The sequence below is a fragment of the Protopterus annectens genome, chromosome 8.part1 (genome assembly GCF_019279795.1).
Source record: "Protopterus annectens isolate FY-2018-M chromosome 8.part1, PAN1.0, whole genome shotgun sequence".
NCBI classification, from domain to species: Eukaryota; Metazoa; Chordata; order Ceratodontiformes; family Protopteridae; genus Protopterus; species Protopterus annectens.
In genome coordinates, this window is record NC_056742.1 from 172,762,576 (window position 1) to 172,785,985 (window position 23,410).

The 23,410-nt window shown below is 38.1% G+C and overlaps 1 protein-coding gene across 1 annotated transcript in view; it reads right to left on the reverse strand.

Annotated features, from left to right (window-relative positions):
* Nucleotides 1–23,410, reverse strand: part of LOC122810271 — a 1,074,540-nt gene that overhangs the window by 643,461 nt on the left and 407,669 nt on the right. The window contains exon 3 of the mRNA XM_044081807.1: nt 11,176–11,403. Coding sequence (XP_043937742.1) covers nt 11,176–11,403 — 228 coding nt within the window. The remainder of the gene's footprint in view (nt 1–11,175; nt 11,404–23,410) is intronic.

The window sequence follows — 23,410 nt, forward strand, 5'->3', positions numbered from 1 at the left end:
TGGACATATATCACAGGGCATTTGTTTGACCTATGTATTATATTATGAACAAGCTTAAGATGGGTGAAAGTAATTATATTGTACATGTTTAATCCATTTTTCGTTTGCAAAGCTTACACTCTTTTGACCTATTTTGAAAGTTTTCTCTAAATTTGGATATTTTATTATAATTTTGTTCTAACTTGTTGAACTGAGATTTTAGTTGATTAGTACTGCTGAAGCATACAGCATTGTAGGAAATGAAAGCATTCTGACTATTGAGAGTAGGGTATACTATTAACTACGCTTTTACTTCATATAAAATTCCAAGTTTATTTAGTTATTTATTTATTACTCAATTCCAAGATTATGCATTTAAATATTTATTTATTACTCAATCACTCAATTATTTTTTCTGTATGATATAGTCAATGTGCTGGTCAATTTTTAGATTTTAAGTCTATGATGACAACTAGTACTTTATCGGGTACATGTTACATATCATTTTGGTAGTTAAATACATTTGAGACTCGGTTAAATATGTGTAAATATTGTGAAAGGCTCATTATGTAAGTTTTTGCAAAGCTTACCAATTCTGTTATGGTTAGTAAACTGACCAAATTCCTCTGAGATTTATACACCATTACATATGAAATGCTCACGCAATCACAAGCACATATTTGCATTCCATTCCATCCCCTTAACAAGACTGGAGAATGCCAATGTTTGCAGATTTAGCCACTGCTTACACAGGCCCTCATGTTCATCCAATTATTCCATTTTGCTTCAAGCCTCTGCACACTGACAACAAATGCTGGGCATGACCCTAACTCAATGGACCCTCTTCACTCCAGCAGTAGTTAATGTTTAGCTATATTGGCTATGAATATCCCTGTGATAAGGGAGGGGAGTGGACACATACAGGCCTTTGCATTGTGGTTATCTGGCTGCATGCAGTGTTATTTGGGGACTAGAGACCTAACTTCCCACAGTGAGTAGAATTACACCATTTGTGGGATGTGCAATGGATGTTTTGTAGGGATATGCCCCATATCCATAATGATTTGTCCCCCTAGTTCCCTAACCTAATGGCTAAACTGGCCACCATTGTCAGCAATCTTAGTCTCTGTTGGGAGTTATGACATTTAGGTGCACATCCCACACTGTCTTTGAACGAGGCTAGCAGGTTTATGCTCCATCATTCACCCCCCCCCCATTAGTTCCTCCCCCATGATGGCCACTGATTAAACTCCGGTCGTCTCAGATGTAGTCAAGGCTTTTATACTTATGCTACTTACCCTTCATGAAGTACCAAAATGGTAGGGTACAAAAATGCAATTTGCCTCAAATCCACATGAACAATAAACAGTAAGTGGTATCACAGCATAATAAGAATTATAGAAACACTGCCACTTTCTAAACGTTTGATAGTTAAGTCATTAATTAAATCTATATTTTTGCATTTTGTATGGAATAAATCCCCTATCTTTACCAAACAGTTGGTTGTGCCCTCAGTGTCCTAGGTGCTTAATTATTATAACTGAAAAGTTAAGCAATATTGAATAAATGATGAAAAACAGTTTTCCAAAAAATTCAAAATTTCTTTTAACTGCAGTTATGTCATCTTGGAGTTAGGGTAAATAAGGAGCAGGGGTGTAGATGTACTGCATAATATCATTGCATTTTGCTACTGGTGGCTTTTCAGGCAATGCCGTACTGGTGTGCCCACTTCGGGTAATACATCTTAGTTATGTGACAGTAAATCCTACATAATTTAAGACACATATCTGATCTATGTGTGCGCGTGTAGGTTACATGGGAGAATGTTGATCTGTGAGAATATTGCCTTTCTTTGGGAGTTAAAAAAACTTCCAGAATGGGGAAATATTGACTTCATGTTATACCCAAGTTGATTAGGCCAATCTATATGTTTAGAGTTTTGCTGTGTATTAGGAGGGTTCCTATTAACTGATTGAATGTTTAGGTTAGTGAATACCTAAATGTCGATTTGGTAATAGCAAAAGCAAAAAAAACGTGAACGGCCGATTTAACGCAGGGAAAGAATTCCCTTGGCCATTATGTGGATTTTGTCCCTTTCCCCACTGTAGAGCGATCTCGGAGTTGGTATATTTAGTTAGGGGGTGTGGTGTGGTGCGCGAAGCACCCCCACTTCATTTTGGTTTAAAAACATTTTTTTGCACCCGGAGGGAATTCAGTCCCTACGTTAAATCGGCCATTCACTGTTTTAATTTTTCAATATTACCAGTTCAACGTTTAGGTATTCGGTAATTAAACATTCAATCGGGTAATATAGACACTATTAGGAGATATTTGTGTTTATGGATTTGATGCTGGTAGTGTTCCTTTCTGTTTGCATTTGTTAGGGGGAATTCACTGTGTGACTGCTTGCCAATAGTACTATTCTTTCTTCTAAAATGGTTTCTCCTTTCTCTATGTTTATGTGACCATGGAGTTGGTATGTGTAAGTTCAGAAGGGGGTGAAGGACTTTCCTTTTATGTGGAAGGTGTGGGGGGCATGTCTCCCTAGAAAAAACAGTTGCTTTAATAGGTGTTCTGTTTTGCATTTTGATGAACAGTGTTTTCAGAGATGGTAATTTGTACAGTCAAAATTCTGCACTGGAAATGTTTTTTTATCCTATTTTATAGGGTTTGTTGCTTTAGTGGGTGGAGCTCTCCTTATATAATCATATATATGACAGATAGAGGAACACACATATATAAAAGTGTGTGCATCCGTACTTATTTTGTGAAATAAAAAATATAAAGCATGTGTGCGCGCACAAACATATTCCCGCACATCATTATCTATCTCTCAAGTTACATGCATCTATTTAGAGATGCAGATTAACTTTAGGAAGGCAGTTTTACTGATAATTTTACTGTGACACTGTGTTCTAAAATCTACAAATGACCCACTGTGAAGTGCACAAGAAAAATCCTGGCATCATCAGCTTTATAGTCTGGTATCAGAAAAACTGTGTAGACCTGTTACCAAGCAGTCACTTCTAACACATTAGCAAATACCTGTTTATTTTTCCTGGCCTTGATTTAATGGACAAAAACAGACAGGTCAGCAGAAGGGATGTTTATAAAGCTAGCTGACATGCTGGCAACAAAACAGCAACAGCTTGCCAGCTTTCTTCATTTGTTCTGCCAAATAATGGTCCTGAAGAAAATATTATTTACAGTCATAAACTACTTTAGAAATGCTGCAGTTTTTTTTTTTTACACCCTTTCTTGAGTAGCAGAATTTCTTTTTATCCCATCATTAGAGCACATTTACGTCATCTCTGATGTCAGAACAACCCATCCATAATGAACCACAGCATGTTTGTTAAGGCTGTGAAAGAATTTCTGCATACACAACCACGGTAATTGCTAGTTGTGTTCATTTAAGCGACGTATGACACACAGATATGCATCAAAATCAACTCTCTTTGTAACAATAAGAAATTATTACATCATAATAAAATACTGCAAAATGGGGTTTAAGTACACTTAATTCTAACATATTACTACTGGAATAAGATGAGTGACTACAGGCTATTAAAATCAAAACAAAAAAGTTTCCCTTTAATCATTTACCTGCTTAATGTTGCATTCTGTGTCTGCCCCATTCCCTACTAACACATTAAGCTAAAGTTTCTGAAAGAGCTCCAATATTTGCTTTATTTGATTGGATGCATCTCAGGTATCCAGCTAGCCTGCTTGTTCTTTTAAAATGTTTTTCCAACCCTCCCACTATTGCTGTGGTGGTTTTTATAAGGCTGTGTCTCTGGCCTCCACCCTTTATGGTAATTGGATTTCCAAAGCCCCCCCCCCCTTCATTGGTATTGTCTGTCGTATAAGCTTTTTACGTACTCTTCCCATCCATTGTGAGCCCCCCAAGCCTTTCTGTGTTGGAGGGAAGAATTCTAGCTTATCAGTGTGAGTGGTAAACACTAGGTAGCCTATCCACAAGGCCCAGATACAGATTCTTAGTTTTAGCACTTGAATTTGCTTATTCGTGCTCAGCATTTGTTCAGAACTTATTACCACTAAATAAGCTACACATTACTACAGCACTCAACCTTCCTCTTTACTTAGAAGAAAACCATTTTTTGTGCTTACTTTCCTCACTTGCTTAGAGAAAAAACAGCTCTTATACTCACTTTCCTCACTTGAATAGAGGAAAGTAGTTTTTTATTCAGGCATGTCCAAGGGTCAACTCACAGTGTTCACTCCTGTCTAATCTGATGAATCTGGGCATCATGGGGCAATGTAGCAACTGCCTCATGTACACAAACAACCCTGTCCTCCTACCACCCCCAACACCACAACCTGTTAGAGATGCACTTATCTTGCCAAACTGGAGGTAAAGCTCTCTTCAACCAAGACTGAAATTGACAGTCAAGAGGAGGAGGTAAACACTTGCACCACACCACACTCATCACATAGTCCCACTAAACCTACACCACCAAAATCCACACATAGAAACACAAAAACCTTCGTGGAGGCTCTCAATAATAATCTGCTCAAGCAACAGAGACCTCCAAAGCAGAAATGCAAGCAACCTCCTCCCCCCAACACAACCCAAATGGCACATAGCCCACAGACTCAGTGTGCCAATAAACCACAGCCCATAAGGCAAAACAACATACCCAACACACTAGTCATAGGTTAAGCTATAGTCAGGCACACTGATGTCCCACTCACCAGGCTAAACAAGGAAAAGGTTACTGTCAGCTACCTGTTAGGTGCCAGGATCTGCCACATAATCCATGCACTCAGGTCACTCCACAACAAGTACGAATATGACTCTGTCACTTTCCATGCTGGTGTGAATGACCCGAGATGCATCTCCCTGGACTACATGAGAAGAGACTTGGAGGAGCTCTCCAATCTTGTAGCCCAGGCAGGTATGACCCTAGCCCTGAGTAGCATCCTGCCATTGCCCAGAATGATACCGCAGTACAAGGACAAAATGATCGACTTCAACAATTGGCTAAGCTTCTGGTGTCATTCTAAGGGGATCCAGTGTCTGCCTGGGATGACATGGTCAACAGACCAGGATGCTTTGCCAGAGATGGCCTGCACCTGTTGCCCCTGGGATTCCAGATACTGGCTAAGGGTCTTGCCACCCCTATAGTGCCTTTTTTAGGCAAGGCTCAAATGACAAATTCATCACCGTAACAGGAACAGGCAAGCAAAAACTGAGGGTAATGCTACTCAATGCTAGAAGTCTAAATCTCAAAATGCACTCACTCGTGGCACTCCCTAAAATGGAGAACATCGATATCTGTGCAGTGACTGAAGACCTGGTTCAAGGCTCTAGAGAGCACCCCTGCATTACCAGGCTATAATGCATACCACACTTTTCGGCCATCTAACCTGGACCAGAACACCAAAGGCGGAGGTGTGTCCATATTCATTAAGGATATCCACACCTCCAGGCTAGTTGCACAGCATAATGCATCCAAGGTTATCCAAGTGCAACTAACTCTGGGCAAAACTGCAATCCAAATTGTAGTATGCCCCAGGATTCCTACTCCTCTTTTCTTAATATACTGGAAAATATTAGGGTTCAACCAAACACCCTAATAATGGGCGATTTCTACTACCCCACCATTAACTGGGAAAACTACTCACATACCAACTCCTTCACTCAACGCTTTCTGGAATTCATAAATTCCAATGCCCTGGATCAACTTATCCACACCCCCACCAAGGTCAACAATATCCTAGACCTAGTCATTACCAACATGAGTGACCGGTGTTCCACACCTGAAGTCAACTCCTCATTGGTCAGATCCGACCATAAGCTATTCATCCTAGATATCTGCATCCTGCCCCACCCACTATTAAGGAAACCACAGTAAAAAATTTCTCCAAAGCCAACTTCATGTTTCTTAAGACAGAAGTGGTGAACTTCATGTCACCCATGCAGATGGACAATACAGTTATGACTGCTGAATCCTACACAAATGCGCTCTATAAGCACTTACATGAGTGCATGGATTGTGCTATCCCAAACAGAACCAAGACTCTATCCTCCAAAAAAGTGAGCCGATCTGGTGGTCCCTTGCAATAAACAGACACTACAACAGAAGGAAGAAAGTGTTGCAAAAGAGAGTAAAATCCCATGAGTAGAGGAGCTCTCTAGTCAGCCACAGTAAGAAGCTGAGATCCCTTATAAGATCGTCCAAAGCTAGCTATGAAAACAAAATCACCACTGATTCTAAGGGCGACCACAAAGCATTCTATAGCTATGTCAAGAATCTCAATGGCAACACCCAGATCTGCTCTGAGTTACAGCACAACAGCACAAAAATTACAGAACCAACTGATATTGCCAACATCCTGGCAGATAGGTTCAGTGCTAACTTTACCCCCTTCTCACCCCCTAAAGGGTCCATATCTATACAAGAATAATGCAAAGTCCCTGTAATCACATCTATGCAGGTAAAAGCTGCACTCTCTAAAACCAAAAACACAGCATCCATGGGACCGGACAACATTCCAGGCTGCGTTTTACACGAACTTCAGAATGAACCGGCTCCCCACATAAGCACCACGTTCAATCATAGTCTCACGTCAGGCTTTGTGCCCACTGAATGGTGCACAGTAACAGTTATCCTACTCCACAAAGGGGGAGCCACCACTGATCCTGGGAACTATCGCCCTATTAGCCTGATGAGCCTGGTCTGCAAGGCCATGGAACGTATCATCATGGAACACATGAACAAAGACATTGGTAACCTCCAAACTCTGGACCCCACCCAGTTTGGTTTTGTGAAAGGCAGATCATGCCTTCTGAACCTGATCAACTTCTTTGAGGCAGTCACCAAAACTGTAGACGAGCGTAAGGTGGTTCACACAGCCTATCTTGACCTCACCAAGGCTTTCGACACCATCCCCAATTCTGGAATTATAGCTAAACTCACTAAACTAGGTATAAATCCCTATGTCATAAGATGGGTTGCCAACTGGCTCACTGACAGAACCCACACTGTAAAAGTTGCAGACTCCAAATCTGACTTCAAACCAGTGACATGTGGAGTACCACAGGGTTCAGTCCTCGGACCTCTCCTGTTGGTGTCTACTTCTCTGAAGTACAGGCTAACACAGAAGGCCTCTGGCTAATGAAGTTTGCAGATGACTGCAAACTAGGAACCATAGTCGAGTCCCCAAATGATGTGGACATCCTACAAAAGGGCCTCACTGAGACAAATGCCTGGTGTCAGAGGCATGGCCTCAAGCTCAATGCCAAAAAGTGCATCGTCATCCCCTTTAGTAAAAACTCTGTACCCATGAACGACAGTCTACTTAATGCCGATAAGAGACCTTGGGACCCAGGTGGACAGTAGTCTCTCCTTTGATAATCACATCATCACAGTAGTCAGGAAATCCTTCTATGTGGCACACCACATCAAAAAAGGGTTCTCATCCAGGAAAAAATATGTCATTGTTCCCCTTTACTCGTCACTCATTAGACCCATTATAGGACAATGCCCCTTTTGGAATGCACCTCACAAGACATCTGCAGCAGCAGCTGGAAGGGCCACAGAAGTACCTCACAAAGAGGATTAATGGCCTCAAACAGATGCCCTGCACTGACCATCTCAAAAAACTCCAGCTTTACTCCGTAGCATATCGCCTACTCCAAAGAGATCTCTGTCTAACATATAAAGCTATGTTAAACCCAGAGCTGTTGGACATGCTACACCTAAAGAAATCCCAATCCCTCCGAGCTACATGCTCTACGGACCTAAACCTTGTCACCACAATACACAGGACATGCTGGAGAGATAGATTCCTGTTCCAGAGACTTCCTATGCTCTGGAACAAGCTACGCATCTATGTCAAGCAAAGTTCCTTATTAGCACTCTTCAAGAAAAATCTTGATGAGTGGATGTGAAATAGGAAATACACCCCGGGATCACTTCTGTGGCTCTGCTCGACAGGGGCACAGGAAATTAACTTACTTGGGTGGTGTAAGCCAGGGAACCTTGTTGGCTAGGCTTACTTAGGCCCTTGGGCCGATAGCCTAGTACCTACCTATGATACCGAGTACCCATCCACCAAACCAGTATTGCTCTTGGGTAAACCATTTTTACTACATGTTGTCTTCTGCTAATGTTCCTAGAGCGCGACAAAGCTTGGAATCCTAGCCTGTATTTCAGAAGTGTTTTACTTGTATCCAGTTCCAGCCAGTTAAAGTAACATACCTTTAATAGCTAAATCTCACTTGCTTAAGTCATTGATCATTACTGTTTCCTGCTTTTATGCATGCATTTCACTGTACTTTTTGTAAAGAAATGCTGTTTCTCTCACTATTACTACTGCAAGACTGTTGCAGAATCTCCTTCAGCAAGGGATTTCCAGCTAGCTGCTTAACTGATTTGTGGTAGCATTGCACTTGTGGGTCTCTTACACAGTGTATTTACATTAGGAGGACTGGATCTACTCCTCTTTTGGCACAAGGGGTTTGACTGGTCTATCTGGATTGGAATATACACAGAAGGACACACAGTGTAGTCATTTTAGTGGCCACAGGGCTTATTAGTTAGTTTTCTGTTTTTTCTCTACTGCTATAAACTTTGCACATTTCTGTGAGTTAGCAGTGCCCTGTAAAGTAAAAATCTATAAAGCAAATATTCCCTGTCCAACAGTCCATAAAACTGTACCATGTAAAGCAGCAATATAGAGCTAATACCGTGCATGCCGACAATCTTAGAGAAGTTAGTTGGGTATCGAGTGGCAATACCTACAAATTTTGTAGAATTCAGTATTGTGTAAACATTAAAGTTAGTAGAATTAATTACTGATTGGCATAATCTACCCCAATAAAGCACCCTTCTAACACCAATACACCCCCCCCTTGTAGCTCACCAAATGAAGGACTGGAGATATTCGCAGAACAACTTGGCAAAGCATAGGCAATGGTACATAAGAGCTGCGATTTATTCTATGCTTTGCCAAGTTGTTCTGCGAATATATTTACATCATTTGCAGTTTAATTATTTGAGGCAGAGACTGATAAAAACAAGGAAAGCTGCAGCAGTGATTATCTACAATACCCTTTGTGGTGCAACCTTATTATTATGGAATTGGGATACAAAAGCTACAAATTATTCGTATGCTTCATCAAGTTGTTCTGCGAATATATTTACATCATTGCAGTTTAATTATTTATGGCAGAGACTGATAAAAACAAGGAAAGCTGTAGCAGTGATAACACTCTTTGTGGTGCATTATTTTATGCTGAATCTGTGACCAGGCAGTATTTTCTATAGAACAAGGAGTAAATACCACATGGATACATGTATTAATTCGCTATACTGTGTAATACGCACATAATTGGAATTTATATGCAAGAGCGCCAATGCTACTGCACTTATAAAACTGTATCATATGTGTTACTTGCTTCTGTGAAGTACTGCATATTGTTGAATGAACTGAATAACAATATGTTCTGGCAACCAAAGGAATTCAGTCCCTTCGATGCTATTGGATAGCTACAAAACAAGAAAATTGTAGATTGGATATTTGAAGGCATAAATATGATTGGCTATAACAAGAAGCAGGATTTATGCTGTATGCAAATCATTAACTTTGTTGCTATTGGATAGTTCTGCCACTAGGATAACAGACATTTGATACCTTGTGATACAATAATGATTGGCTCACAGCAAGACACAGGAGATATGCTTTATGTAAACTAATGAGTTTTCAATGGTTATGATTATGTGTCTGGAACATTGATTGGTTTATTCTGTCTTTAAATTCAGGGTGAGCACAGCTAAGACATATGATCTGATGAAGGCTAGGAAGTCGAAAGCGCTTATCTGGGAATTTTACTGTGCTCCTGTTTTTGTTGTTTTTACTGAAGATTAAAGTTTGTTTTTAACATTTTTACAGCTGTGGTGGAACTGAGGATTTTGCCCTACTAAATTTCTACATTTATGCTCGGAGCCTTCAGCAATACAGCTACATTTTCTTAATTTTATTAAGGAATGGTTTGTCACAATTCAGTGCCCTTCAAACAGTGGGTACACAGCAGCCTATGCTGAATTGCCCTCAGAAACACTGTACAACCATGTCAATGGCTGCATAAAGGTTGCTGCACCTGTACATGTTGGAGACTTCAGTCACTTGAGGCTAAGTGGACATAATCATCTGTAAACAACAAAAGTGCAAGTCTCATATATCCCAGACAGGATGCTCTGAGCCATGACCACATGGTGATATTCTCTCCATGCATGGTAATATGCCTTTTTGTAAGTTGACAAAACACATGTAAATATTACTGGCAAACTTTCATGATTCCTCCAATAACTGTCTAAGGACAAACAACCCGGCCACGGCTCCATGGCCTGTAATCTTTTTAGTACATTGTAGGATATAGGGCATTAAAATATAATTAGTTTAAAAGGAAATGGGTTTACTGTCATCTCAGAATTACAATGTTAGCATGTGGAAGGGGTGGGAATGGGATATGTAAAGAAAAAATACAAGAACCTAATGAAAACTTAGGATACACTTTGTTGGTACAGACGTTCACAGTGGTCTGGCTAAAAGTAAATAAGCTCCAGTGCACATACCAGTGTCTCAAGAATTTCTACACTATAGAAATGACAGCCCTTATAAGTTTTGTTTGTTCTGATATATGGTAAGAAAGTGTATGTATTATCTACATGCTTATCAAAAGTGAAATTATTCATTTGCAGAGTCAGTAAATTTTCAGTTTTGCTGGAAAAATACCAGAAAATTGTAGCATTTTGTAAAATCACACTAATTTCATGGAGTCAGGCATTTTAGATCACAATATTCATTCGCTATAACTTACTACTTATAAAGCTGCCAGTTTCTTTTACTGAATTCTCTATACTTCATGATTATTTATATATATATATATATATATATATATATATATATATGTTAGATTAAAACAGTTATAATATAACCCTTGAAGTGAACAGAAATTCCACTTAATTATGGGTATAATTCTCATAATCTCAGCATGAAAGTGGAATTTCATTTTTTATAATTATAAATCAGTGTCCCTGTTCATCAGTATAACTTAGCGATGGAAAAGGTAGTATGATATTTATTTTCTGAAGATGAATATTTATAAATAGATTAACAAGTTTTCATTGCCAATATAGTAAATCAAAATGGATAATAAATACTCACTGTTGCATTAGTAGTATGCCTTAAAAAACGGACCACTTTTAAATCCAAGGCTGAGCATGCCATAGCCATGTAGCGGTTTCGAAATGTTCCATAGATCTTCAGATGAAAGCCAGACTTTAGTGGTGCTTGCTGTGTGCTCAGGGATTCTTTCCCAGTGGTAGAAAAATCAACTCCATAAGCTGACAAATCAAAGTACAAACTATGTGCTCGTATCTCTGGTGTGGGTACCTGTCAAAAATATACAGTTTTACATATTACGTGTCTTAAGATTAAAAATGACTACAAACAGGAAAATTACTTAAATAGTCAAGTTTATACCAATTATAAACATAATGTCAGTTTATTAAGATGCAACAGTAATCACTGCGAAATAAAATGGAAGCAATGGCAATTACAGCAGGACAAAAGGATGATACAGTAGAATTAGAGTTCTTCACATCTGGTGCAAATATGCAACCATAGATAGGTTTCTTGGTATCTAAAGAAATATTACAGTAGAAATATACCAGCAAGTGATAGGCATACGATCATGACAAGACTTTCCCTATAATACCTGCCTTGGAGGGCATTTTTACACTTACAAAATGGGAAATCTTTTGTTTGGCATTTTATTTTAGTCTACACACACACACACACTTTATATATATATATATATATATATATATATATATTCACTTTATAACCTCGAAATGCTGAAATATCAAATTTCAGTATCTCGAGACTATAAAACCGAATCCACAAAACACCGACAAACAAAAACCGCGAAACCACATAACTGAAAACACCGCACACACTACACTAAATATACAACAAAACACCCACATCACAACATAAACAAAAAAAAACACGCATACACAACTCACACATAAGCAGGGGGGCAAGCCCCCCTGCACCACCCATGTGGGGGGCTGCGCCCCCCACCCCCCTACTTATATATACTAACTCCGAGATCGCACAAACACAGCACAAAAGCTCACTCACACACGCACATTCTCCAATCCCTCACACACACACTAACTCCCACTCAAAACCCTTACAAACACTCACTTATCTGATATAACACCTACATCCAAACACGGCACCGTGCACCAACAAACCCGGACATTACATAGTGCAACTTCATAACCGCGAATTCGACATATTTTCGACATACGTCAAATTCGCGATTATGAACATTCGCTATTTTGAACATTCGACTTTATAGCTTCGAGATACTGAAATTCGACATTTCAGTATTTCGATGTTATAAAGTGAACCTATATATATATATATATATATATATATATATATATATATATATATATATATATATATATATATATATGGGTCTACTTCATTTCACTGAAAACACACTTCACTGAAACTCATTTCATTGAAAACTCATTTCACTGAAAATCAATTGCCTCACCACAACTCACTGAAAGCTCACTTCACTGAAAACTCATTTAACTGAAAGGTATATGCCCTGTTTCACACTGTAGTGTGATCCTGGAGTTAGTATATATAATAAGGGGGGTGTGGGGGGCACAGCCCCCCACATTGGGGGGTGTGGGGTGTAGCCCCCCCACATAGTTTGGCTATATATTATTTTCTGGAAAGAGTTATTCATTCAACTTGTAAGTATCCATGTCTACGGTTTCCAACATTTAAAATAGGTGGGATGCTATGCCCCCCACACCCCCCTTACTATATATACTAACTCCAGGATCGCACTAATGACTGTATGAATGATTTTCCAGATAAATGACTGACAAGAAAATATTTGAAAACTAAAAAAATTATTTTATACAATCCAGACAACACTTTAAGTTACTTAAAATAACTTCATATAAACAATTAGGATGATTTAGGAATATAATTTCCTGTCAGAAATATATAAAGTAGCAGAGCAAAGGAATTTGCTGCTATTCAGTCAGCATCATAGCCACGTACACTGCTGGAAATCTTTTCACTGACTGAGTTTTTGGCCTGCTATGAGAGTAGCTGCGGTGGTGCAGTAGTTAGCGTTGTCCCCTCACAGCAAGATGTTCTGAGGTTCAATTCTCGGCTAGGGTGCCTTCTGTGCAGAGTCTGCATGTCCTCCCTGCGGTCACATTGGTTTCCTCCGGGTGCTCCGGTTTCCTCCCACATTCCAGAGACATGCAGTAGGTGGATTGCACACTCTAAATTGGCCATAGGTGAGTGTGTGTGTGTGTGTGTGTGTGTGTGTGTGTGTGTGTGTGTGTGTGTGAACTACCGCTGCAGAGCTAGCCACCCGGCGGTGTAAACCTTGGCTCAAGATGATTGTCACTGCTGAAGTAACACCCTGACCCCATGTACAAAATGGGAAAAGGGGTTGCGGATGGATGGATGAAAGACAGCATATCCCTGAAACTACGACAAGAGACAGAAACTTGGATATGACTAGTAGAATGATTGTTCATAGAATACGGGTATTCAGTGGTGACTTTGAAAAGTCAGTCTTATCTTATAGGTTCATAGGTTCATAGTTTATTACTAAGCTAACTGCCCTTGCGAGCCATTTTAAGCCTAGCCAATTATCCCTTGTGAGACTCAAACCCTGCAACTTGGGTTTGTAAGGCAAACACCTTGGCCATTAAGTCACCCACCCTCCTGATGCAATGAGAATGCAAGCATAATGTAAATTATCATTTCATACTATATTAAAAGCATTTTGGAATGGAATGATGTTGCTGGTTCTTGATAATCCTGAACTTTCACTTTTGTAAGTCTTTACTGGAGTATTCAAACCAATAAAGCCAGAATGCAAAACCATCAAACCACAACATGCTTCATCCTATTTCTGAGCTTATCAGTACAACAGAAATGGACTGTTTGGCCCATTTTACAAACACAGAGCTTAAAAACTATCATGATGGCCATAACATTAGGCTAACTGCAAAATATCTCAAATAGCATCCAAACCAAAGGATTAAAAGGGACAATCTTGGAATTCATCTTGAAAAAACAAATAATTAACTACAGCTTTGTGACCCGATAATAACTTTTCATGACATGTAGGAAGTTTGCACCATTTGCAATGTGGGATGAAACCCTGACTATGGCCGAGAAGACCGAAACTGAAAAAACAGCTTGAATTATTGATAGTACAGGAATGGAGAATGGAGGAGTCCAACTTAGGGATAACAGGGCGGGCACTTGATGTCACATGCTTACTGGTTGATTTCCCTGTTGAAAACGGGAAACAACTGCATGGTGTCTCCTGTGGGTGGAGAAGACAGTCTTACTGGTATCAACTCATTTGGGAAGTGAGGAGCAGAGCAGTGTAAATGTACATTGCATGAACGATGCATGGCTTGTTAGTGAGTATAAGCAGGAGAGGGGAGGGCAAAAACAGACTAAAATCTTGAACCACCCTTGTTGGTTGTTTCCATGATGGCCCTCCTTGCCGACCTTCAATCTCTTCACCCCTGTTGTTTGGAAAAGATGGGACTAGTGGTTGAGAGAAGAATGATGATCCGCATCTGAATTTTTTAAATTTACACTTCAGTATGAATTTATTCTATTATTTGTTAAATGTATGTTTATGTAAAGAAAAGTGCTGCATGGTTGCAAATATTTTCTAAACAATTTTACAGTTTTGAGCAATAGTTATCTTCATTTTAACAGCTTGCATCAGTTATGGTTGAAGCAAAACATTGCCAAAGGATGCAATATACACTTGTAGACTTAAATGTTTAAATTAGAAATGACTATTTGTCTAGCAGATTCCTTTAGAGAGGGTATCTTGACACTTCATAAAAGGATAAGATTAAGGAAGTACTTCAAAGAAGCAATTCAATTTATAAGCCATCTACTTTGCATAATGGTCCTGGAAGAAGAATAGTAAATAACAGAAATAACGGAATGGTTTTGGTTCCAAGACTATGATATCTATTCAATTGATATACCACTTATAAGGAATACTGCAAGATTTTAACAGTTTTTCCCAATATACTCTGGTCTTACAGTCACGCATAAAAGGGGAACAATGTGAATGATTTATTTCAGAGACAAAGTGATTTTATCTTTTTTTGACTCATACTTGAAATCAAAGAAATGAATTCTGAGGTGGCAGGTAAATCAGACTCGTGTAACCCACTTGGTAAATGGGATAAACAGTAACAAGAATCATCAGAAACTGATGTATACCTTCTTTGTAAAGGGCAGAAGTAAATGCTTCCCAGTAAGGCCATGTAGATTTCATAGTTACCACATTGCACTGTTATGCAATAACAATTATTATAATTGCTAGGATAAACTACTACCTGATTTGTGTTGCTTAATGCTTTATAACCGTAGTTTTTTTCTGTGATAAATTATTTTGCACTACAAGAAACTGGATAATGTAAATTAATTTCTTCACATCTGGATGGCCTTTAATTTCCATACTTGCCCCTTTGGAAGTCACACACTTTCTGATACATTTTCGAAATTTATTTTTATAGGGCTAATACTGTTGTAGATATTTCTCAAATGCTCTCATGCATGTGCTTTGAAATTGTTACTGTAAGCTACTTTTTGAAAAGCCTACACAGCTATGCTATAATCCATTCTACCTGTCTGAAAGGCTTTGGAAGTAGCAGCAGGGAGTCATGTTTTTCACCTAGATTTAGAATCACATAATTAATGAAGATACAAGAAATATACATGGTATATTACAGAGGTGTGATAGGACTGTTGAACTTTAAATATGACTGGTAAGTGCATAAAAATATATTTCTGCTTTCACATAGAATATGTACATTACAAAAGGAAATTTACACATGCATTCTTTATTTTAAGTCGGAAAATCTTCTAGATCAGATCTGACAAAAATATTTGACCAGTTGCTGTTGATCAGTCATTTATTTGAGTCTCAGTCTTCACATGTTCATGGATTAGTCCTAGGCTAAGTGATCTTGTTGGCCATTTTAAGGCTAGCCAGTTACTCCATATGAGAATCAAACCCTGCACCTTCTGTTTGTAAGGTAAACACCTTAACCATTATGCCAACCTCCCATGACCTCAGTGACTTTAGCACACCTAGCCTGGCAACAACTGCCTATAAGCTTTTATTTTTTTTCAAATTCATACCTATTACTTCAATAATGTTTGCAACGTAGCTTTTGCTACCCCATTCTTCTTTTGCCTTTGATCTTTCCCCTCTGTTACTTCATTTTACCTTTTCATATTTTCCACTGTTAATTAACTCAGTTTCACAAACAAGTTAAGACAGTATTTTTCAACAACACTTCCTGACTTCCTGTTGAATATACAATGTAATAATGTATTCAGACAAGTATTCGAACTTGAGTGAGTGCTTTGCTACAGAATGCCATACAGTTGCATTTGGGAGTAGCTTACGTCTTGAACATTAATTGCTGTACATAACATAATGCTAGGCTTCATTTTCGAAGAAACTGTTCTTTACATACTGTATAAGTTAATCAGAAATATGAAAATGTAAAACACAGTATGGAATTTCTTACTCTTTGATATGAGATGAGGAAATGGGGATAATTTAGAAATGAGAAGACACAGAAGTGATACTCTACCTGAATTCTAGGTCTTATATGTATTCCTAGATTTTTTTGTTGTTGTTACTTGTCACTTGTTACAAAATCCTGTGTAAAGCATTGCAGAGAGATTGGGTATTCACATACACTAACAGACAGTCATTGTAGAGCAACCTCATTCAAGGAAATAAGTAAAAAGGGACAAACTGAATTGTGTAGAGTTTTAGACGGTCATTTAAAGTTCATGTGCATCTAGAAAGTCTTACCTGAGCAACATCTTACTTTGGTGCTGACCTTATAAATCTGTTCTTGCTAGGTTAAACTTGAAAAAGCTGCAAACCACAGGTAATTTAAAAATACTTCTTCCATAAAATCCAATTATTTATCAGGACATTTTACGACCACTTTGACCTACATCATCACACCTAGCATTGTGATGACATGAACTTGAGGGTGCTGACATTTTCTGTTCTACTAGGGCTACTGATGAGAAGATTCGAACAGATGATAAATATAAGAAACACTAAAACACTGGACACCTGTACAAACTTAATATTTAATGAATACAACTATATTCATTAAAAATTACAAAGTAGGGGCACATCAGTTTCTGATGTTTCTTGTTACGGTTTATTTATCTGATGTGTATGGGTGTTCAGTATTTGGCTTTGTTTCCAATATACGTTTCCTGGCATAGCACCCTTTAGCAGCAATGAGCACAAGTCCAAAAAAGTAGCCCGTATTCTTTCTTAGATAAATGCCTGTTATAGCCATACAACTGAAGGGGGGGCACTGGCTGTGATATCACGTCTTTTAAAATCATATATATGTTCTTCTTTGGGCTTTTCCTGGGTAGGGGTTGCCACAGCAGAACTCTGGTCTGCTAATGACTGGCAATAGATTTTTACGGTGCCGAGGTGCCAGCCCGACGCCCAACCTTCAACGAAGGCACGCCCATCTACGCATGTCTTTCGAACGCCACTCAACTGCGGGGAGGACATGCAGACTCCACACAGAAGGCGCTCCAGCGGAGAGATGATTAAAATATATATATATTATATATATATATATATATATATATATATATAAATATATATATATATATATATATATATATATAAATATATATATATATATATATATATATTTTTACAGTGGAATAGCCAACACTGAACTTCTCTATAGATGTGAAATGAGATGCACGTTCTACACTCTGTTTCGCCTCTTTGCACGTGATATTTAACTTTAGCTAATAATCTTTAACAGTGCACTTGCCCTGAAGCATGTGGATGGGGATGTATATAAAGGGAATACCTGTTACAAAATTATGCTGAAATAGCATGATCTGCTAGAAAAAAGACCATTCCCATGTGAGCTTAGCAGAAAAAGCAGAAACAACAAAAAAAAAATCAATTCTAAGATTTGTGTGAGAAAAATTACTGTTTAATCACAATTTAGTTAAATACATGGTCCTCAGAGGGAGCACTATTTTTAATAAAGTCTTTCTTTAGCATAACATCAGATAACAGGTTTTGCTGCTGATTCACTTCATAATTGTTGAGCTAATCACCTTACTAACAGACAATTATTCCAACACAGTTTCATTTGGTATCTTACAGATATTGAAAATCTGAGAAAGTATTTTGTTACTTGTACTGTTTAAAATGGCTACCATATGCCTCTCCTGATGACACCATAATTAGAAAGAGGCTTTTAGAGCTATTTCTTCTGCTGAATGTGTTTATGTACCTGGCTGATCCGGTTTTCTCTTGTCATTTTGCTTTACTGTGCATTTCAATTTAATGGTGATGCAGTTGTTTGATGATGAGTGTTTATTTGTACAGAAAGTTTAACCAGTTTAATTAGGCACCCATCGCCACTCTTCTCATTCAGGCAGAATAGTAGCTAGTCAAAGAGAAGACAATTACTCATTCACTGCTGCAGTGAACAACATCATTAAATGACTAAAATGGACTAAAATAGTGTTGTATATTGTATGTTAGAAATTAAATTACCTTGCCATTGACAAGAGCTTATACACTTGAAACCATGTAATGGTGTTTCTGGCTTATTTTTAATAATATCTAATAATAATTTGCAAAAACAGTAGACACACGGGCCCTTAAGAATCAATAGCTTCTGTATAGTGTTAATATATTATTTTATTTATTCAGCCTTTGGGCATGTGACTGGACAAGTACAAGGACTTGTTCAGCCATGATCCAAACCTGAGGTACAATGGAAGAAATATACCATTATTGTAATGCATCAGATACATAATATTTCATGTCAGCAGTAACAGTACAATTTTGTAACAGAGTTTGCAAAAATCACAGTTAAATTACCTGTTGAAGTATATACATACCGAGTGACTGAACTGAGAAAATAATTTTACTAATTTTGTTAATAAATTTTCCAGAAGAGAATGTGAAACAGTTGTTCTCTGAAGATGCTGGACACTATGAAGACACTGCTACTAAGACCCTTACTGTAAGCACTGTTTTACTGCATGCAATTTGGGAATTACCCTGCAACAGTCTTATTTTATGAGCATTAGTGAAGGACTATACACTCACACCAGTGTTTCATGGGACAGATTAAAGTTGCAAAGCAGATTTTTCCATTTCTTTTGTTTCATTTGAATAAAGTACCACCTGCCACATACACAACTGACAACATTTCACTGTGTCAGTAATGAATCTGATAATCAAAGCAGATGATGTTACAATGCACTCTTCACATGGATAAGTACATGGGAGTGAAGAGGTTTGCCTCCAGAGAGAATTATTTTTCCAAGATTTTGCTGTTGGCAAATGACCTGATAGATAAATTAAATTCAAACAATTTAAATAAACCTATAGTTAACAGAAGACAAAATTAGAATCATAGATTTTTAAAGAGATTCTGGCACATCAAACCTTGCCATAATTACGAATAGGCAACAGATACCATACAAACAGCAGCTTAAGTCTTTCTTTTCTTCCAGCAGTACAAGGACTGATTTATGTCTTTTTTCATATATTATTGAATTGGGTCAATGTTTATTATGTTACAACCTCTTTGGGAAGATTGCATTATTCACCCACAGCCTTTTCTGTGGACGACATTCTTCCTCACATCACTGTTGAACTTTCTACTGTATGTGCCCACTTGGATGTGCCCTGACTGATTCTCCTTATTCCAGAGATATGTATAAATGTTTCTGAAAAATCCTTTACTGTTTTCTTGAGGACACATTTTAAGCTGCTGTAAACTTTCTTTATATGCTTTTGGCATAGTCAGTGCACCTATTTTTCACCATATTCTGTAATTCGCATTTTCTACCATCTCCTAGCAAACATGAAGTCAATAGAACTAAAAACAATGAGAAAGGGCATTACTATGTAGAAAGATAACATATTTGATTGGTGATGCCTCTTCCCTATGCATGCCAATCTTCTTCCTGCCTTCTCTACAACTGTTTCACAAGACTTACTCATCTTTACATCATCTACAACGACTAGGTCTATTTTCTTTTGTATATTTTTGTTTCTATGGCTTCCTGTGCAAATGGCTACTCAATCTGCAGGTTATTGCTTCCCATCTTTTTACTCAAATGACTAAATTTCTTCTTTCCATTTTAAAACTTAAAATGTACCACATGTATGCAGCTTGCATGGCATGACAGTACCTTGCCCCGCTGGGGTGCCTTCAGTGCGAAGTCTGCATGTTCTTCCTGTGTACGCATGGGTTTCCTCCGAGTGCTCCAGTTTCCTCCCACATTCCAAAGACTTGCAATAGGTGGACTGAACACACTAGACTGGTCATAGGTGTGTGTGTGTGTGTGTGTGTGTGTGTGTGTGTGTGTGTGTGTGTGTGAATGTGTGCTATGGAAGAACAACTGCAGCAGGGCTAGTCATCCAGTGATGTGAACCTTGGCTCTAAATGATTGTAACTGTTGAAGTGACACATCATGTGCAAGAACAGGGGGAGGGGTTGTGGATTGATGGATGAATGTAAAAAAATAATGGCATTATTCGGGCTAAGATCTAAAAGTGAAAAGTCTGGGAAAATGTTTACTTGTATAGCTATGGACAAGGCTACTTTGCCTGCGCTTACATTACAATCAGTATTTAATTTTCCTTAGAACATTAACATTAGGGTATACTCCATCCCCTACTTGTTTTATATCAAAGTCAAAATCAGTTTCTTAAGTCAGAGTTTAAAACTTATGAAAAAAATATACCTGGTCCCATTACTAAACTCATGTTTGCAAAACGAGAACTGTATCTGCAGTTGACATGCCTCTATTTACAGAGCGCAGGAGTTTACCATCATGTTGAATCAACTGCAACAAACCACTGAGGCACACACATAGATACTAAGCATGCAATCCTGGACACACATTATGAGTACAGCCCAATTTCTTATTTGCCCCAAAGCAAAGTCACGTAGTTGATGTACTGAGAGAAGCAGAATATGTAAATGTAGGCTCAAACCCTGAGATACAGGAGCCAGCATAACCTTATTCGTCTGCTCGAACTGCTAAGTTGGGAATTTCAGAGGAATGGAATATTTTTGGAGGTGATCTGGGACCAGTCTGGATTAGTAGCTGACTAAAGCTGGCAGCATTTCAGGAAATGACTACCAGCTTTTACAGTATTACTTCAAGGCGCTGGTTATTTAACAACAGATGAAGACTCTCAGCAACGATATGAGAAAAAAACTGTATCAAAAGTAAATGGCATTATCAAACTTATCCTTCAACAATAAAATAATATACAAGCAAAATGTTAACCAATTGTAATGTGCCATGCTTCTCCAACAAATGTTATAGATCCAAATATTTTATAATACATTAAAATATTGGCAAATGGCCACCACCACTAAATATGGTATTGCAACTTCATCTAAGGGTTTATTTATTCATAGCACAGACTTTACCCGCATCAACACCTTGTACATTGACACTAAGTCTCGGTTGTAGAGGCTTTCATCTTCAAGTCAATTCTTTTTTCAGTTGCTCCTACTTAATACATTCATAAATGGCATGCACAAGGCAGCCAAATATTCAACAATCATACAATATGCTGATGACTCAGCTCTTGTTTACTCATTTCAAAAACTATCCCAACTCCAAACCACCACCCAAGGTGACTCCTCCTCTATGGAGGTCTGGCTAGAACTATTCCAACTACTCTTGAATCCCCAAGAAAACCCCAAATGAATCACTTTTACCTCTAGTAACCTCCCATCAACTCACAATGCACTAAATAGTCTCAAAAAACAACAGCAAAATAGAACAAGTCAGCCATAACAAGTTACTCTGTCATCATATATGGCAAACTTAAATCTGATCAACATATCAATGCTATTGTCCAAAAAAAGCCCAAAAATGACTTTACAAAGCCAGGCCATATTCAACTGACTACAGCAGGATGGTAACTACAGCCTTCTTATATCCAAGTGTGTTGTACACATCCACAATTGTCACTAACCTTCAAATAACACCTATGAACAAGCTTGGACAGTGCTAAAATAAATATATTTGCACTCAGTTGCCTATACCAAAACAACCCACCACTTCAATGCCCAGCAAAACCTGAACTGGCTAGAATTATCACACCATATATGAGACACCCAGCTCATAATGTCACATTGATTACACCATCCCTCACATGGGTCTATATTACATCACCAAACTCTCATAACATTGAATATCTAAATATTGACCCCTTTACATCAAATGTCCTATTCAGCAAACTACCAAAGCAACGAATTGTATTACATCGAATTGCCATTGTTGGCCAACATGTCCCATGTCTTCACTATGGCATGATCTTGAAGTTGGTATATTTAATTAGCAGGGGGTGTGTGGTGGAGCAGGGGGATAAAGTTCCCCCTGCAAAAATGGAAAAACAAAAAGAAAAAGCTTTGTTTTTAGAAATTAGTTTGTTTTCTGTTTTCCTGCACAGCATAATGCTATGTACACACTGTTGGCCAAGTATGGAACTTCGATGTAATACAATTCACTGTTTTGGTAGTTCTCTGAATAGGATGTTCGAAGTAAAGGGGCAATGATTAGGTATTCCATGTTGTGAGAGTTCAATGATGTGATATAGACCCCCCTCAAGCACCCCACTTTAGCAAAATAATAACAAGGTACAAACACGAAAATAATTTGATCAAATGACTAACACCTAATAGAATCCCCCAAAATCCAGTAACTTATACTCAGCATAGCTAAAATGTATGTAACAACATTCCCTTCACCATTTGATAAATACATAACCTCCTTACTTTTAATATCATTCTCAAGCTACATCTAAATTGTACTAGATTCTACAACTGTTCTGAATCTCCAGGATACAATTGACTAACTACTCTAAATGTTGTCTTCTTGCTTAGAATACCATTTTTCACAACTAGCTTTTTGCGTCTTACTGAAGCAAGTTCTCTGTTCTCCTCCCATGAGAAATATATGCTTCATTGTTTTCTAATCAGCTTACCTATCAGAATGAATGTAGATGCATACCGCATTATTTTAGCGCCCGCAATTTTGATACTTCTTACTACTTAACGATGCTGTTAGGTCTATACTGACAATTTCCTGCTTCAGTGATATTCTGTAATGTGCACCAATCTCAGTTCTTAGAATTTACTATAATTTATAACTTTGTGTAATATTCCTTGTTTATTCCATTATTTTTGTAAATCTTTTTTTTTTAGACTTTGTATACTTTTGTAATATTGTACAT